This window comes from Phyllostomus discolor, chromosome 8 (genome assembly GCF_004126475.2).
Source record: "Phyllostomus discolor isolate MPI-MPIP mPhyDis1 chromosome 8, mPhyDis1.pri.v3, whole genome shotgun sequence".
Lineage (NCBI taxonomy): Eukaryota > Metazoa > Chordata > Mammalia > Chiroptera > Phyllostomidae > Phyllostomus > Phyllostomus discolor.
In genome coordinates, this window is record NC_040910.2 from 113729489 (window position 1) to 113745505 (window position 16017).

Genomic DNA, 16017 nt, shown 5'->3' on the forward strand with positions numbered 1-16017 from the left:
CAGGATTTTAGCGCCCAGCCTGCCCTCCGCCGGGGCCCTCCCTCCCTGGGGCCCTCCCTCCCTCCTTCCCTCCCTCCCCAGCAGGGCCGGCCCGGGGGTCGCCGCCGCCCCGCGGACTTACCTACTACAGCGCCGGGAAGGACGCCGGGGCAGCGCGCGGCCTCTCCCATCCTTCCCCAGGCCCCCGAGACCAGCGGCCGAGCGGCCAGGCACTGTCGCCTCCCAGCGCGAGCCCGAGACCCCGGCGCCTTCGAGGAGGCCCGGCCGCCCCGACTCGCCACTTCGCGAAGTGCCGCCCCCATGCGCCTCGGCCGCCCGCACCCCCACCTCCCGCTCACTTCTTCCTGCGCCACCCCGCCCCCACCTCCCCGCCCCCAGCCCGGCTGTCGCCAGGACCCCCCCAGGCTGTTCCCAGGGCTCCAGCCCGCGCCGCGCCTCCGCCTTTTCCTCTGCGATCGACAGCGCCACCGGCCAATCGCTGCCCTGCTCCGGCCTCCTCTGCCCCGCCCTCTTCTCCCGCCCCCTTTCCTCCCCTCCAGAGCCCACCAATGGGAAGGAAAGCGCGGGGGCGGGGCCTGCAGGTTGCCTAGCAGCGGCGGGCTGGGCGGGGGCGGGCTGCTGGGGTGGCGATCGGGGCGCGGCGGGGGCGGGCGCTCTGGGGCGGGGCCTCCGGGGGGCGGGGCCTGCGCGCCTATAAAGGTAGCCGCCGGAGGAACGCCGCGCTTCTGGTCGGGTTCCGCGCGCAGCGTGTCGACCTTCTCGGTGGCTTCTTCTGCCCCCACCGCCGCCTCCGCTACCTGCGCCCCCGCTTCGGTCCGTGGTGCAGCCGGACCAGCACCATGTCGCTGTCGCGCTCGGAGGAGATGCACCGGCTGACGGAAAATGTCTATAAGGTGAGCCCCGCGCCCGCCCGCACGCTTGGGCCCCGCCTGGCGGCTCCGGGCCCTCGGGGGTCTTCTCGGCGCGGCGGCGGGGACCCGGCCTCCGCCGGTCACAGGTGTGCGCGGGCGCCCCCCCGTCTCGCCAGCCTGCGCTGCCCCCCCGCGCGTCCTCGTCGCGCCCGGGACGGAGTGGAGAGGGGCGCGGGTCCCGGGGCGGCGGGGGCGGTCGGGGGCCGAGGGCTGCGATGCCCGCGGCTGCTGGCCGCATTGCCCCGGCTGGAGCGGTAGCCCCGCGGGCGCGGCTGCGCCGGCCTCTGGGCACTTTTCCTCAACAGGCTCTCTCTCTCTGCCCAACTCCGTGCCGGGCACTGGTGGCCGTGGCCCAGGTGGGAGGTCGCGCGGGCAGGTTGGATGGGTGAACAGATAATCCATCATCTTATGTAACCGCGAAGAGAGAGAAGAGTAATTGTGTAGGAGGCTGGCGCGCCTGCCTCCGCTCTGGTGTGTGTGCGGAGTCGGATCCGGATCCGCGTCCTCCTTGGGAAGTGGCCGGGAACCCCCCCTGGGCGGCCCTCCCCGGCAGTGGAGTGCCTCGGGTCCCCGTTAACAGGCCCCGGGGCTTCTGTTCCTTCCGCGTCCACGTCCTCGGTGTAAACCCCCCGCCCCCCACCAAACAGACCGGGCGGGCTGGGCGGCTCGGGCCCGCTGCAGTTCCGGACGCCTTCTCGCCGGCGAGGTTTGCCTTGGGCGGTCCGCGCGTCTCCTGACAAAGCTGCGCTTTATTTTGAAACTGTGTCTGGAGGTTACGCGGTGGGCCGGGAGGGCCGGGTAGCTGGTATTTACGCGGCAGTGGCCGGCTCGCGGCGGCCGAGCGGGAGGGATTGCGGCGCGCCGGCCGAGCAACAGTTTCTGCCCGCGTTAGGCAAGCATGGCTTCTCCGCCGGTGGCCCGCCAGGCCAGCCGCGCGCTCCCTGGCCCAGGACGCGGAGGGAGGCTGCCGGCCACCCTGTGCCTTCGGCTTGACCCGGAGGGCGGACTGCACTGTCACCAGCCCCCGGAGAGCTCCTGAAGTTGCAGCGAGGTCGCCTGGAAGGACCCCGAGGCCCGGCGGGGGTGGCCTGGGTCAGTCCTGAGGCCATGTTGGAGCTGCTGGTAAACAGGCGCCGGGGGCCGCCGCGGGCAGGAGCGCCGAGTGGGTGCCGAGCCGAGCCCGAGCGCGCGTTCCTGGTCTCGCTGCTCCGCGAGCGCTGTCAGGGGAGGAGGCTTATTCAATGGTTAGTCATTAGTTCCATTACGACCTGCTCCCCCTGCAGGGGTGGGGAGGAGTGCCGGGCGGGGGCTGCGCTTCCTAGTTTCCCGGCTTCTGCATTGGAACCACGAAACAGGAACTTTCCCGGCGAGAGTTCCGAGGGGCCCACGAGCGTCCTCGTGGAAGGCACGCCGGGGCCACGTGGCCGGCGGCATGCAGTCACGGCCCAGCAGCTGCTGGTGTGGCCGTGATTTGTCTGGAGCCTGATGTGAACTCGGGTGTCGGGACAGGGCGTGCAGGGACCTGGAGCTCTTCTGGGCGCAGACAGGGAGGCCGGGGTGCACGCCCCCCGGCATCGGTGTCCGTGTGGTGGCCGGCGACTCCTGTGCTCTTGCCCCGCTCTGCTCCACGGGCCGGCTGGGCCGGGCTGGGCTGCACTTTCTCCTGCCGGTGCTCGATGCCTCTCTGTGCGGTCGCCGGGGAGCGCCAGGTCCTCCAGCAGCAGAGCCGGTACGGGTTGGGCAGCTTCGGCGCTTGGGCCTGGCAGAAACCAGCCCACACGAAGGCGCAGCTGGGCGCAGCCTGAGCCACGTGTGTGCGGCCCGGGGCCAGGCGGGCAGGTCCCCTGTCCTGTCCGGGGACGGCGCTGCCTCAGTGCTTGAGCTGGTGGCTTGCGGCAGAGGGGCCGGGACGGGGCCCCGCTCGGTGGCACCTGAGCTGCAGCCCGGCTGGGTGCTTCGGGCTGGCATCTCGTCACCCGCGGTTCTGAGAGGCGCCTGCCTTGGCAGAGGAGGGCGGCGGGGGCGCTTCGCCTTGGCCTCGCTGCCTGAAACGCGAGAATAAACTGTGCGGTTGGGCTTTTGTCCCTGGAAGGACCTGTAACAAGGACGTTGTCCTCTTTCCCTGTGGCCCAGTTCCCCCGGGACCCGTGTCCTCGGGGGATTTCGTGGAAGGCACAGGGGACAGGAGCACACTGCCTTCCTGGTCCCCCCTGAGAACTGGCCCTCAGACTCGCCAGGGGACAGTGTGGAGGCCGCGGGCACACCCCCAGGCAGCCCCGGGCGATTGCCTGGGGCGGGGACAGCGTGTGCGGGGTGGCCAGCTACCACTCAGAATGAAGCCTCCACTGTGGCCCTCTTGGGAGAGGCCCTCAGGGTCCCCAGGTGCCGGAGCGGGGCTCCCCGGGAGCAGAGCTCGTCTCCCGGGGGTTCTGCGGGGGACTGTCGGGCGGGTGCTGTGCTGGCGGTTCTGTGTCCCAGGAGGAGCTCTGGCTCCCAGTGACCCGAGGGCCCGGGAGGAGGCAGCTCCGGCACGTTCTCTAGGAACGTGGAGCCACAGGCCTCAGCCTGTCCTGAGGACACGGCGGGGGACAGCAGAGGAGGGCGGCTGTTCTCAGGGCCGTGTCCTTACCCTGCAGCTTCTGTGGGGAGGCGGGCCTGGCCATGGTGCGGCCCCTCGTGCTGGTGGCCGGTGCCGGCAGGTCGCTGCGGCTGGGAGTCGGTGGGCTCGCCACCTCCGGTGTGGCGGGGGAGGGTGGCCTGGGGTGGCCGTCGGTGCTGGCAGGAGGGGGCCCGCCTGGGCAGGTGAGAGCCCACCGCTGTCCTTTCTAAGCGAGGCCCGGCCGAGCAGCCCCTGCCCATTGCTGCCCCCCCCACCGCCCCCTCCAGGTGGGGCCTGCAAGCCCGCTGCTGCTGACCTCAGGTGCTCTGCCCCCCGGCCCACGCCCGGGCAGCCACGTGTCACTGCTGGCGGCCGTCAGCGGCCCGGCCCGGCGTGCACGGCGGCCAGAGCTCTGCGGGCCCGGCTGGAGGCGGTGGGGGCGGTGGGGGCGGGCCTCTGACAGGCACTTCCTTGGCAACGGAAACGCCTGCCGGGCGGAGCAGGCCCGTGCCCGCCCGCGAAGGAGGTGAGGAGTCACAGCGCTGTGTGCGCGGGTGCGTGTGTGTGGGAGCTGTGCTCGCGGGCGTGTGTGCACACAGACTGTGCCCGTGCGTGTGCGTGAGCAGGCACGTGTGTGAGCGTGAGTGTGTGTGTGCACGTATGCGTGGTGCTCCGTTCTGCTTCAGAGGCGTTTCCAGGGAGGCCCCACTGGGGGGGCGCCTCCTGACAGGACGGTGGGGCCTGCTGTGCCTGCGTGGACTGACTGCGCGTCCCTCCCCACGGCCTGTGGTGTGGCAGTGCCGTCCCTGCCACGCGGCGGTCCACGCAGGCCGGTGCCAGCAGCCCCTGTGCCCGGGTCCTGACCCCAGGAGCGAGCGCTGGCTCCAAGGACCTGGGTCCTTGCTGCAGGCCCAGGTGTTTGCTGGGGGCTGTGACGGGCGGCTCAGGGCGCCCAGTGGGCGAGTGGCCCTGCGGAGTGCTGGCCGGGCCCCGCCAGGCCCCGCCTGGGGCACACGTGCTGGGCTGGGGTGGCCGGGGGGCTCCTGGGACTGACCTGTGTGCACTGCAGGCCCTGGGTCAGAGCGGTGTCCAGCGCCGCCCCGGGGCTCTTGGGGCCCATGCAGTGGGCGGGGAGGAGTGGGCAGGAGCTGCGCTCTTGGTGCCGCCGCCTCTTGGACGGGAGCTCCTGAGCACCGTCCAGCTATCCCCCCCACACCCCCCGGCATGGGCGGTGCCGCAGGGCTGTGGGGGGAGGGCCGGCTGGTGAGCAGGAGGCCCTGTCCCGTCCCCAACACTGGCAGGCAGGCTGGTGGGGAGCTGGAGCCTCACCTGGCGCTCCTGCCCCCTGCCCCCGTTCCTGGGTCTGGATCCTGCTCCGGGAGCCCAGGAGTGTCACCGCAGGACCAGGCGGGTGGCAGGTAAGGCTGGCCTTGCCTGTCCCTCGTGCTCACGTGGCGTCCCGGGAAGAGTGTGGGGCTGGGGGTGGGAAGGCAGGCCCTGACGGGAGACTGTGCCCCATCCTTAAGGGGTGACTGCCAGACCCCCGAGGGCAGCGCGGGCCCTGCGGTGGGCGCCCAGCGGGCAGTGCGCGGCCTCCGGGCCTGGAGGTCCTTTCTCCGACTGGTGTTCACAGCCTCCACCTGCCTGGGAAGTCCTGTGGGTTCTCGGGCGCCTACGGGCGGGCCGGGAGGGTCCCGCCCATCTCGACGCGTGTGTCCCCCCTGGAGCCGCACGACACCTGGATGGTTCGGTCCCCGCAGGCTCCCCTGCCCGCCCCAGTGACTGTCCAGGCCTGGCACAGCCGGGTCGCAGGGGCCAGCGTGCACGAGCTGTCTGGGTGCATGCCGGCAGACTCCACCACGTCCCCGAGACGCCGGGACACGGGGGCCCCTGGGGGTGATGAGGCTGCTGGTCGGGACAGAGCGCTGCTCCTCGAGTGTGCACACGCACTCACGGGGCAGTGCTCTCGGGGTGCCCCGGCCAGGGTCTGCAGCCGGGGGTCGAGTCTGTGGAGTGGAAGGGCGGGGTCTGTCTGCATGTCCTCTGCACCCAGAGTTCGGCTCTTCTGCGAGGCTGCCGGCGTGGCGGGGGCCGCTGTGCTTTGAGGCCCTGGGCACCGGTTCTGCTGTATCTGATGCCAGCACCTCCTTTTCTGGGCCAGAGGAGGAGTTCTGAGGACCACACAGCCCAGATCCTGTTCCTTCCTAGCCGATAAGGGGTTTGGGGCTGTCCTGTCCAGGCTTGATCCTGCCGGGCCATGCAGGGGACAGTCACCGAGGGGAACCACCTGGTGACCACACACAGACACAGACACAGGTCTGTGCTGTGACCAAGAGGGACAGGCTGACATTGGGGTGGGGGAGGGTGTCCCCCAGCCCTGGGGCGGGAGCCAAGTGCTGCCGGGGTGCGGTGGCCCCGCTGCTCTCAGCCAGGGTGGGGCTGGGACGGGAGTGCCGCTGCCCAGGATGACAGGGACCTGGGCCCCTCCCCGTGGGTGGCCCCCCTGAGCCCATGTGGGGCCGCTCAACCCCCTCTGTCCTGAGGGACATTCTGCAAGGAGAGGCCTCGTGCACAGTACCATCCGTCCCCTCCCATGGAAGGCGGGTCCTGTGCGGTCCAGGGGCGGGTGGCACCCCAGCGGTGGCCTGTCCTGCCCCCGGGGAGGCTGCACACCCAGCAGGGCCCTGCACACACCTTTCCCAGGGGCTTCGGTCCGGCCCTGCCACAGGGGTCCTCGGTGCGGGAGGGGCGGGGCAGTGCTGCCTGGCTCTGACAGGCCCACCCTTTGTCGCTCTGGCTCTGCTTGGGGGGACGCAGAATGGCAGCTGGGGGCCACCTGGGCCGTGCAGGCTGCTGGTCATTGTGAGTCGTCATGGTCAACCTTGGGTGGTTTGCTCGGGTGCGGCGTGGGCTTGTGTGGGGGACACCGTGTATCCCTCAGCCAGGTCCTTTGGGGGCCCTGGGGGTCCCGGCAGGAGGGGAGTGGCCCGTCATGGGGGCTGAGCCCAGCCCCTGGCTGCCAGACCCGTTGCTCCTCCCGGGGTCCTGCCCCTTCCCGGCGAGTGCTGCGGCCTCGGCGCCACCGTGTCCTCCATGGCTGGTGGGCCGGACGGAGCGCTTCCCGGTCCGGGGGCTGCGGTGGTCGGCCGTGATAGCGGAGGGCTCTCTGAGACCGGGAGGGTGGCGGCAGACAGGGGGAGGCCCAGGCTGCAGCCCCGCCGTTGGCCATGGCGCCCAGTGGGCGGGGCGGCCCGCGGAGCAGGGCAGGCGGCCGGGCAGGGCGGGCCTGGTGCCTCTCACCCGGCGGAGCCGCACCTGTGAAACTCAGGCAGGGCTGTCTCGGGGCCCCGCACGGGTCAGTGGCTGTGGAATGTTCCAGCCAGCAGGTCCGGCAGGGACCTGGCCTGGCTGTGCCGTCAGTGATGGGGGCGGACCTGCGGCCAGGCCCCTGCGTCACAGGCAGCGGCGGTCCGGGTCTCGCAGGCGCCTCACACCCGGCGACGGCAGCGACGCCTGTGTCCCGGCCTGGAGGCCTCCCTCCTCGCTGGCAGACGCTGCCCCCTCCCGTGTCCTCCCGGGGCCGTCCCCCTCGGTGTCTCCTCGTAAGGGCATCCTCGGGACCTCCTCCTCACTTGGTGACCCCTGAAAAGACCCCCTTTCCAGAACAGCCACCTTCCGAGCGGTAGGGGTCAGGCCTTCCCCTGTGGAAACTCGGGGGACAAGTTTGGCCCCGGATGCCCAGGCCCCATTGTCCCCACTCTGAGGTGTGGTGGTCTTCTCTGTGGGTGCCGTCTGCCCCAGCAGCACTGAGCGTGGGCCCCGGGCCCACGGGGGACCCTGAGTCAATCAGAGGGCCGCCTCGGGGTGGCCGCACCCACCCGCCGCCCGCCGGAGCCAGGGCCCTGGCGGGCACCGGCCACAGACGACGTGAGCGGGACACACGCGTCCCTGGGGCGGGTCTGAGCGGGCCGGGGGCGTGCGTGCAGCCCAGGCCCGCAGTCCGTCAGGGGCCCTGGCCGCCGGGACGGGACGGGCGGGAGATGCCTCCTGGGCAGGAAGGAAGCGGCGGAGCCAGCAGGGCCGGAGTTCGGGCCCGCTGCTCGCGGCTGCTGGTCTGACGGGCGTGTCCGGTTCCCGTGGGGGCGGTACCCAGTGGACAGGCCCCCGCCAGGGCTGGCTGGGGGCTTCCCTGACCCCAGGACCTCACTCGGGAGGGGCAGACCTGGGGCGCCCGGGGGCCGCAGGCCCCAAGAGAGGGGTCGGGGTGGTTCCCGCCCCCGGAAGGGGGTGTGGGGCACCGGAGCCCCCGGGAGCACAGGCGGCTCGTGTCTCTGCCTGGGCCCCTGGGGAGCCCTGGCCCCAGGGCCTCCTGGGTACCGGGGGTGGGGCCAGTGAGGTGATGGGAGAGGGTGCCGCCTGTCAGCCCCCCGATGGGGGGGCCGCTGGGCCCCTCGAGTCACTCGGGGTGCCGTGGCAGAGACACGATTTGTCCCTTCATTAACGTGACGCTGCAGCTTCTTGGGAAGCTGAGACGGCCAAGACCGCAGTGTTTCTCCAGTGGCCCCTGGCCCCGGAGTGGCCCTGGCACCTTGCTCCCTCCGGGCCCCTCCTCTGCCTCCCTGGACCCCGGCCCTCCCGCTCCCCGGGGGGTTCTGGGCCCGCTGCGACGTGCTTTGCTGCGGAGGCTGCGTCGGCCGGCCCCCTGTGCACTGGGGGGCCCTGGTCCTCGTCTGGCTGGAGGCTGGCAGGCTGGGCCTGTGTGTGTAGGGTCGGGGGGTCCTTGTGGCCCGAGGGGACTTGTGGTCTGGGGGTGGGGGCTTGTGGTCCATGGGGGAATCTCGTGGAGAATTGGGGGGGGGTGGGAGGGCGGCCTGCCGCTGTTGAAGCGCTGCCAGCCCTTCCGGTTTGTCCCTGACTCCACCCAAATGAAATCCAGCTCAAGGTCTGCTTCCTCCAGGCAGCCCTCCTAGTATTCACTGCATCCTGGAGTTGGCTTTATTTCTTTAAAAACGGTCCCCAAGACAGACGTTCCAGGTTTTAGACAGGGACAGACTGCCCTCTGCCCAGAGCACCAGCCGGCCAGGGCCCGTGGTGAGGAGGGGGCTGCCGCTCTCCAGCAGTGTCCAGACGGACGGCGACACCACGGGAGGCTGGTGTCCGCTTCCCCTGCGGAGTCACAGCCGAGGGTGCGGTGGTCGGGGGCAGTTGGGCACCAGGGCGAGCAGATAGGACAGGTGCCAGGCCGTGCTCTTGAGTGCCAAGGTGACCATGTACCAGCCCTCCTGGGGAGGGGAGCAGCGTGCCCGCCCAGCCTCACCCCTGTTCCACTGTGGCTGGAGCACGGCTCCTCGGGGAGCCCAGGCAGGTGGAGGGGCCGGGGCCACCGGTCCCACCCCGCCAGTTTTGGTGGGGACAGTCCTGGGGCCCATGCAGCCCGCCTGTGGCCCACACGGGGCGGTCAGGCAGGCTCTCCGCCTCCCTCGCTCTGTCCTTCTGTGAAATGGGACAGTGACACCCAGACTGATCGGGGGAGGATGCAGGGCGGAGGGGAAGTAAGAGCCGCCTTCCCAGTGGGCGGGGGGGAGGGGCGGTGGCTGGAGGCAGGAGGCAGGAGGCGTGGCCCCCCCTTCCCGGCTGTCCTCTGTCCTGTCCAGTCCACAGAGAAGCCGCCCCTTTTGGCAGCCCCGCCAGGAAGTCGCAGGAGGGGCCGTCGCTGGGCCGGAGCGCAGGAGTGCACAGGCCCCGGCCGCCCCGGGCACCGGAGCGAGGCCTGGGCAGCCCGGCTGGCCGGAGTGCCCGCTGCCCTTTGTCCCCGCTGGCCCGGCCCAGGCCTTGGCCCGAGTGAATAAAAATGGCTGCTACCACCCAGGCAGGGAGGCCCCTGCCCATTGCCCACGGCTGGGTCCCAGGCTTGGACCCCCGGGACTCCAGGGGCAGCGGGGACACCCCACTTTGTGATGTCCAGGGAGAGGATGACTGACCGGTCTGACCCCCCCTGGACTCGGGGCGTCTCTTTGCCAGACCGTCCACAGTGTGTGTGCTCCGTGGGGTGTGTGGGGGCCCCCGCGGCACCCAGAGCCGGCCTGGCACCCGGGAGCTGGCCTGTGACAGCGTGGAGCGACCTGGTGACAGCTGGGAGGCTGCGCCCCGCTCAGGGCGGCCCGGCCCGTGGGAGCTCCCACGGGGTCGGGCGTCTGGGCTGCGCGGTGAACGCTGTGCACCCCATGGTTTTCCAGGACCCCGAGTCGGACGGCAGCTCCGGGCCCCCTACCCCTGCGCATGGGCCTGACCTCCCACAGCTCCCCTGGGAGGGTGGGTCCGCCCCCAGCCGTCCGTCCGGGGGGGCCCCCCTGAGAGGCGCAGCAGCCCCGGCCAGTGGCTCCGCTGCTGGGAACATTGTGCCACAAGGTTGCGGGTTCAGTGCCCTGGCCGGCAGGCGAGTACAGGAGGCAGCCAATCGTGTTTCTGTTACATCGATGTTTCTCTTTGTCTCCTTTCCTCTCGCTCTCAGGGAGGTGTCCTTGAGTGAGTTAGCAACAGCAGAAAGGATACACTCGCTTCTTGCTTCTGAGAAAGTTCATCATCCCAGCGACCCAGCCCCAGAGCCCTCCCCGTGCTGGCGAGAGAGCTCGTGGTGGTCCCGCCCTGCCGTGCGGGTGGCCACAGGGCCTGGGTCAGGGAGCGGCGGGGCAGGGTGGACGGTGCTCACCCACCGAGGCCCCCCAGGGTGGTGTGGGCCCCGCTGAGGCCGTGGGTGGCCTAGCCCAGCAGGTCCGAGTGTGTCAGCAGGAACTCTGCAACAGCTAGGGACTCGGGCTCGGAGGGGGCAAGGGGACCCAGGAAATCCTGGGGCAGGCGGGTGACCGTCTCTGTGACGGGGGCCCACTCTTCCAGTCAGGGCTGGGGCGTCCCCATCTGAACCAGGAGGGAGAACTGATCTTCCTCCCGGAAGGAGGGGCGCCCGGGGGCATCAGCCTCCAGGGGAGACGTCGGCACCAGTGTGACCCCCTTCTCAGCGGGAGGGCGGTGCGGAGGCCCTGCTCGCAGGCCGCACGTGGGCACGACACCCGGACACCAGCCGCGGGGCGGCCCCCAGGCCTGTGCCTGCACTGCCCGTTCCCGCCCAGACAGGCGGGCCGGCAGACTCGCTGCCCGGGCAGGTGCGCGCGGCCGCTGGAGTGGGAGGCCGGGAGCCCCGAGGGCCCCTGGGGCCGGGCCCGCACCCGGGCTCAGAGTCCTCCTGGACAGACGCCCCCCCACCTGTTCTGTGACATCCCTGCCCCGGGTCCCTGCTCCTTAGCCCCGACATGTCCAGACCCCGTGTTCCCCACTGCAAAGTCTGGTCCCCAAGCAGCCGCCCGCACCCTGCCCCTCCCGCATGTCCCACCAGCCCCGGGCGTGGTCCCAGGTGCTCAGGGCCTGGGCCCGCAGCCCCCGCCTTCACCTCTCACGTCCCCGAGCCACTCCGGCAGGTGCCCCTGGCCAGGGCCTGGCTGCAGCGTGGACCCCACGGCCGGAAGGAGCCCTGAAACGCGGTCACACCACCTGGCCCATGACCGCAAGGCCTGGGGCGTCGGCCCGCTCCTGCCCGAGCGTCCAGTCCCCAGGACAGGCTCAGGCCCCTGCTCTCGCACCTCGGCCGGGCGCTCCCTTCCCTGCCCCCGGTGAGCCGGCAGCCCCGTGGGGACGGGACGTGGGGTCCCTGCTGTTGCCCCGTCAGCCCCGGGATCACACGGCAGGTGCCCCCACCCTGCAGGCTAAGCCGAGAGCTCCCTTCCCAGGTCCCCCACCCCCACGTGGTGTGGGGCCCCGTGGGCACCCGTCAGGAAGCCTTGGGCCCAGCTGTACACAGTCGGGGGGCAGCTCAGACGTGGGTCCTCACCCGCCGTGGCTGTGGGTGTGTTGGTGCCCGTCTGTTGACGCCCCTGGCTGGACTCAGCGGGCGGGGGAGGCTGGGGCCAGCGAGTGGGTTTTCCGGAGCCAGGTCCTGCCGGGCTTCCCGTGTCTGCGGGCCGGTGCCAGCGGGGCCGGGCTGGGGGCCGGGACGCGGAGTCTGGGGTCTCCCCGGTCTGCCCGGGGCCTGGTGGCTCCCCACCCAGCGTCTCTCCCCGGCAGGGGGCCCGAGGACAGGATGCAGCCTCGAGGGCCTTCCCGGGAAGTGTCCCCACATCCCGCCAGCGGGGCCGGCTGCCGGCAGCCGGCACAGATCCCCGGGAGGGAGAGCCCGCGTTGGCGCCCGCCGTGCGTGCGCCCGTGTTGTGCCTCGTAATTAAAACGTTTATTTGGCCTCCGTGCGGAAATCTAATTTCTGCAGTTGGAGAAGCGCTGACGCTGGCAGGGAGACGCCGGCCCACCGGCAGACGTGCCGGGAGCCTGGCGGCTGCGCGGCCGGCTGTGGGGCGCCCGTCGGAGCCGTGCCGGGTGACTGACGTGTTGGGGGAAGCCTGCGGGGTGGGGGGGGGCGGGGAGCACCTGCGGCCGGCTGGCGGGAGGGCCCCCCTCGGCTGACTCAGCCCGGCCCCTCGCAGCCACGTGTCCGAGCCCCTCCACGTGCTGCGCTCCACTCCTCCCGTCCCCGCCCGTGGCAGCCCCAGGGCACGCCGCCCGGGCTCTGGCCTCCGTCTCGGCCCCAGGGCAGAGGTGCGAAAGGGCGGTCGGCCCAAGGGCGTTCAAGGATGAGGCTCAGACTTGGTTCGCCTGGCTGGGGCCCCCGGGGGTGGGGGAGGCGTGCACCCCGTGTTTGGCCCCCTCGGTCGGCCTCGGGCCCCTGACGCGCTGCCTGTGCTCTCCCCAGACCATCATGGAGCAGTTCAACCCCAGCCTGCGGAACTTCATCGCCATGGGGAAGAACTACGAGAAGGCCCTGGCAGGTGAGGCGCGGGCCCCGGGGGGAGGAGGGGCGGGCGTGGGGAGTGTGGTCTGGACGCTGGCCTCTGGGCCCACAGTCACGGGATGGCCGAGGAGGGGGCCTGGAGTCGGCCCCTGAAGGCGGGCGGCTGTGGCACGGTCCGAAAGCCAGAGAGGATCGGCCTTCGATGAAGCACTTGGGGCCTTGGGGGAACAGCGGAGCAGAGGTATCTCCCCGGCGGGAGCTGTCGGAGGGGCTGGGCACAGCGCAGCTTGTGGCCCCAGGGGGTGTGCTCCAGCGAGGCAGAGCGCCAGGTCCTGGGGTGCTGACCTCTGGTCTCCTTGCCCTTGGCCCCCGCCCCAGGGGCCTTGTCCGGGGCCGTGTGTTAGGGAGAGGCGACAGGGAGAGGCTGGAGCTGACCACTTCTGTTTCTCCTGCTGCTGCCTTGGTCGCCCAGGACACAGCGCTTGGCAGAGCCGTGTCCTGCCCCTGGCAGCGGCCTCCTTGCCAGTGTCCGGGTGGGGGTGGCCGGGGCCGAGCGCGCCTCCTGCCACGAGCCTGTCTGGGGCCGGTGAGTGGGGCCGGCGGGAGGCTGAGCCCCGGGCCGCGCCCAGGAGCACAGCCCCCAGCTCGTGGCCCCCCGGAGGAGGCTGGTCTCGCCCCCCGCCCCCCGCAGTGCACACTGAGGGGTGCAGAAGTCTCGGGAGGGGGGGGTCGGATGGGCGGCCGCCTCCTTTCTCAGGGCCACCACCTGCAGGGAACTTCTGGGCCCCGGGGGCGGCTCCGGAGTGACGCAATCTCGTCTCCAGGTGCGCTGCGTCCCGGTCAAGCCCGGGCCTGCCCACTCCTGCCTCCCGGGCCCGCCCGCCCGCTGGGGACCCCAGGGCTGTGCGGGGGGCCGTGTGTGGGGAGTCCTGCCGGCCCCGCTGCCACCATCACCTGCATTGCGCCGGGCTCCCCGGGCCTGACCCGTGCCCCGTTCGGCCTCTCTCTGGTGGCAGTGAGGAGCCCCGCCCCTGAGGCAGGGGTGGGGGACACGCGGGCACACCTGGGTGAGAACCGCCTCCGCAGAGCTTGAGCAGCGCCCAGCCGCGGGCCCCTCCCCCGGTTCTGTGGAGAACGCATCAGGCTCGGCTGGCAGCAGCTGCTCCCCCTGCTGCAGGGCGCGTGCACCCGGGGTCTCAGGAAGGTCACCACTGTCCCCTTGGTGGCCTCGGGCTTTCCGAGTCCCTGGAGAAGTCAAGGCCACCTATGCACATGCCCCCCGGCCCCGCCCCCCTCCCCGCCCTGGCCGTGGTGACGCCGGCAGGCCTGAGAAGTGGGATGCACCTCCAGCTCCAGGCCCGGCCCCCAGACCACCGGGGCGGGGGAGCAAAGGAGCCCTCGGGTGGGGGTGGACGAGGCGTCCGGTGGAGCCGGGATGGAGCGTGTCTCGTCCAGGGGAGGGCTGCCCGCGCCAGGGCCACGGGTCCCCCCCATCCCCCAGGGAACTGACCGCCCCTCTCCTCCCCCAGGTGTGACCTACGCTGCCAAAGGCTACTTTGACGCCCTGGTGAAGATGGGCGAGCTGGCCAGCGAGAGCCAGGGCTCCAAGGAGCTGGGTGAGAGGAGGCCCCTGCCGCGGGGCGGGCTTCGGGGCGGGGTGGGCGTTCCCCGGGCAGCGAGGGGCAGTTTTCTGGAGGGACGGCACCTTCGGAGCCGCGGGCTTGGGGGCTCCCACGGGCGGCTCCGTCCCCGAGACGCACGATCCGGGTGGGTGGCCGGGCGAGTCCACGTGCACGGGCATTCACGCCTGTGCGGCCGGCGCCCCCGGGGGGCCGTGTGCCAGGTGGGACTCAGGCGCAGCCCCTCGTGGCGAGGGGGAGCTCAGGGCGTGAGAGCGAGGGACCGGGAGGCCGACCTCGGGGCGGCGGGGCCGGGCTGGGGACCTCACAGACCGGTGCGTGGTGGAGGAGACGGCCATGCGGAACAGGGGCTCCTGGAACCGTGTGTCAATTTTTTGGTGCTTTCTCTGCGTTCCGCACGTTTTCCCCGACACCCTGGTCCTGCTTCCACGGGGACGGTGCAGCGTGGGGGGGCCTCCCTGGGGGCACCAGGCTGGGGGCCGCCCCCCCTCCTCTCAGGGGGCCTTCAGGCAGAGGCCCTGACACCGCTGCCCGGGGCCCGGCCTGCCCTGTGGGGCTGGGTGTGACCTCTGCCACGTCCCCGCTGCTTGTGTCCAGGTTTTTGAGAGACGAGTGTGGAAATGCCGCTGCCGTGGGGACAGACACGGGGCGGGGCCGTGGCCAGGCCCTGCTCTCAGGGCGGCAGGCCGTCCCCCAGGGCCTGGGGGTGCTGTGCTGCGCTCCAGCCCTTCCCGGGGCAGCCCCTGATGTGGAGGAGCTGAGGGGTGGGGGTCCAGGCCTGCGGGCTCAGCCTGGGTGCCGACGGCTGGATGTGGGTGTGGGTCTGGGTGCTGATGGCCGGGCTATGGGTCATCCGGCTCCTCAGGGGCCACGTGCAGGCCCCACCGGACGCTCCGGGGCCTCCCAGCTGCCCCTCCTGCGCACACGGCCTGGGCCCTGTCCCCCCGGGGCAGAGTCGGGTGTGCGGGTGGGCCCTGGCGAGTTCACGTCTGTGACGGGTGCGTTCTCGTCGGGGTTCGTCAGGTGCGGGCTGTGGGGGACACCTGCGAGGGCCCTGGGTCGTAGGCAGAGGGGCCAGGCCCCCCCCCGGGGACACCAGGGCCTAGGCGGGCGGCCCCCCAAGCCCGCCGGCGTGGCTGCAGTGGCTCTGCGACCCCAGGATTTCCTGTTGTCAGAGTGCACGGGGCGTTGCTGCCACGGGCCTGGTGGCGGGCTGGGCGCCCGGGGAGACCGCCCTTCCCTGCTCCGGGGAGGCGCATTGGGGCTCCCGCGAGCCGTGGGTTTTGAAACCCCTCCTGGGCTTGTTGGGAGCGTGGGGCCTGTCACCACACAGGGGGCCGCTGTGGGGGTGGGTCTGCAGAGGCAGCCAAGGCCCCTGCTAGAGCAAGGCTCTTGCCCTCTGCTCAGGGCACTGTGGTGTCCAGCACAGGGGCTTCCTGGGACGGCCGGCCCCCAGCGGGGTGTCTCCTGTCGGTCTAGGCCAACACGCTGCTCCCCGAGGGCCAAGGGCTCCCCACAGCATGCCCCGGCCCGAGGAGTGGGTCCCCAGCTGCCCACAAATGGGGGGCGCTCCCCTGGGTTTGTCAGGGCGGGGTCTGGGAGTGTCCCCCCCACGGAGGCGGGGCCCTGGTGCTCCCCGAGCCCTGAGGTTGAGGGATTTGTGGGGGGCCCCTCCCCCGCAAGGCACGGCCTGTTTGCTTAGTCCAGGCCCAGCCCTCCCCCTGGAGGGCGGGGGTGGGGCTGGGAGCTCCGGCGTGTAATCCCAGCCTGGCCTCTCGGGTGACCGGCCCGTCCAGGAGCGGCCGGAGTCCGCAGCGGAACGAAAGGCCCGCCCGTCACCAGGACATTCCATCCCGGGGCCTGGGGAGCTCCGGGTCAGGCGCCGGGGCGGGGACCCACGGGCCCCGCCTCTCCCGTCACGGCAGCCGGACCGTCCTCCACCAGCAGCGTCCCTGGGACGCAGGTGCCCGCAAGAGAGAGAGTGGGCAGTTGCTGGCGCCCACACCGGCTCTGCTCTCTGCCCCCAGATGCTCC

At 72.0% G+C, this 16017-nt stretch overlaps 1 protein-coding gene across 3 annotated transcripts in view; it reads left to right on the forward strand.

Annotated features, from left to right (window-relative positions):
• Window positions 1-714: 714 nt before the first annotated feature.
• Window positions 715-16017, forward strand: part of BAIAP2 (BAR/IMD domain containing adaptor protein 2) — a 42510-nt gene continuing 27207 nt past the window's right edge. For all 3 annotated transcript variants that reach the window (XM_036034241.1, XM_028519758.2, XM_036034240.1), the window contains exons 1-3: window positions 715-893; window positions 12305-12380; window positions 13873-13959. In XM_036034241.1, coding sequence (XP_035890134.1) covers window positions 840-893; window positions 12305-12380; window positions 13873-13959 — 217 coding nt within the window. In that variant the 5' untranslated portion in view covers window positions 715-839. The remainder of the gene's footprint in view (window positions 894-12304; window positions 12381-13872; window positions 13960-16017) is intronic.